General features: G+C 38.9%; 1 protein-coding gene across 3 annotated transcripts in view; it reads left to right on the top strand.

The window, feature by feature from the left end:
• The window catches only part of BMP2K (BMP2 inducible kinase), a 135,091-nt gene that overhangs the window by 83,661 nt on the left and 49,528 nt on the right, over positions 1 to 1,902 (top strand). For all 3 annotated transcript variants that reach the window (XM_012805366.2, XM_023513337.1, XM_023513336.1), the window contains exon 11: positions 1,736 to 1,896. In XM_012805366.2, coding sequence (XP_012660820.2) covers positions 1,736 to 1,896 — 161 coding nt within the window. The remainder of the gene's footprint in view (positions 1 to 1,735; positions 1,897 to 1,902) is intronic.

Below are 1,902 nucleotides of genomic sequence, written 5' to 3'. Positions count from 1 at the left end.
CAGCTTGAGGCTCTGTCTCAAAAAAAAAAAAAAGAAAGAAAGAAAGATTCACTTGTACCCTTGAAAGATAATCCACAGAGGTGATCCCTTCAGTCACCCTCCCTCCACTCATCCACCCCCTTCCGTCCCTTCCCCCTCCCCATATTCTTAGGGTGTAATTAGGTTATAGCTTTCATATGAAAGCTATAAATTAGTTTCATAATAGGGGTGTGTACATTGGATACTTTTTCTTCCATTCTTGTGATACTTTGAGGGAATTAGCCTAGCACAGATTTTGATATTGTTCTCCCATGGTCATTTCTTTAACTATTATAAAAAAATAAAAACAGTTTGAGTTTCTCTTTAACCTGTAAGTTATTTAAGGGATTGCTCTTACTGAATGTATAAAGGGAATGATTTTTGAGTAGTTATTTTAATATTCTTCCATTGGAAAGAAACACAGCTGAAAGGTGCTTAGATCTGTATGATAAAATTGTGATTTTTATTTTCTACTTTATATTTTATAAATATTTTCAAAGGATAATTAAAACAAACATGCATATTTTTATAATTAGAGGATTTAGAAATAGTTACAAAACTGTTTTCTAGTGATATTACTCTTAGGCCTGAGGAGGTCTGAAGATAATATACTAACACTGATAAAACAGAGCCCTCGTCCCCCTCCTTGTACTCTCCCTTCACTTATTTTTTTTTCTCTAAGATTGAGTAGTTTCATTTGACTTTAGGATAAGTCATTGGAAGAGAATGTGGAAATACAGCGTGCAAGTGTATTACCTTTCCTCTTTTTTTAACCTGTGTGTCTTTTTTGTTAATTTCAAATATTGAGAATTTGCCTAGTATAAAATTTATGGAGCTTATAAATAAATAATCCATTTAGGAGGCAGTGTTAATAGCAGTGAGCATTTATTGAACATCTGTTATATAAAAGATTCTTTGAGGGCAGCGCCTATGGCTCAATGAGTGAGGCGCCGGCCTCATATACCGAGGGTGGTGGGTTCAAACCCAGCCCCGGCCAAACTGCAACAAAAAAGCTGGGTGTTGTGGCAGGCACCTGTAGTCCCACCTACTTGGGAGGCTGAGGCAAGAGAATCGCCTAAGCCCAGGAGTTGGAGGTTGCTGTGAGCGATGTGATGCTGCCACAGTACTCTACTGAGGGCGATAAAGTGAGACTCTGTATCTAAAAAAAAAAAAAAGATTCTTTGGGACTGTAATAGACAACAGGCCCTTTCCTGCAGGGTCCCTGGTTAGGAAATAGCCACATAAGCCCTTAATATGCACAAGATAGACTGAAATGAGTGGAGGTGTTAGATGAAGGAACAAGGAAGAGAGATCTCAGGCTGAATTTCAGGAATACGAAGAATTTTCAGTAGGAGGAAAATGGCATTTTCTACCGAGAATCATATTGGTAGTAGTACATACTCATAATAGTACATGATGTACTTGGGAAATGTGGAATGAACTGATATGGCTGGTGTCTCCATAGAGAGATGAAACACGAGGTGTTTCTGAGATGTTCACTTGTTCAGAGTTAACAGGTGACAAAAGTAAGTTTCCTGGGTACTTAAAATACAGTAAATAATCCCCATAGACTATATATACATATGGAAGTTTTTCTGTTATAAAGTAAGGATACAAATGCCTTAGTTAAATGATTATTGAAATCAGTGTTTTGAAATCTGGTCATTTTATTGAAATTGTTAGTATATTCATGTAAGGTTTTGGAAACCTATTTTAGGGGCACTAAGACCTGGAAATGGCCCTGAAGTCCTGCTGGGTCCAGGCCCACCTCAGCAGCACAGGGTCCTGCAGCAACTGCAGCAGGGGGACTGGAGGCTACAGCAGCTGCACTCCCAGCAGCACCCGCAGCAGCTACTTCCAGATGCCTACATGCAGCAGGTGAGC

The sequence above is a fragment of the Otolemur garnettii genome, unplaced genomic scaffold (assembly GCF_000181295.1).
Source record: "Otolemur garnettii isolate 467f Iridium unplaced genomic scaffold, OtoGar3 scaffold00039, whole genome shotgun sequence".
Classification (NCBI taxonomy): domain Eukaryota; kingdom Metazoa; phylum Chordata; class Mammalia; order Primates; family Galagidae; genus Otolemur; species Otolemur garnettii.
The sequence above is the reverse complement of the archived record's forward strand: the minus strand, read 5'-3'. Positions and strand labels throughout refer to the sequence as shown.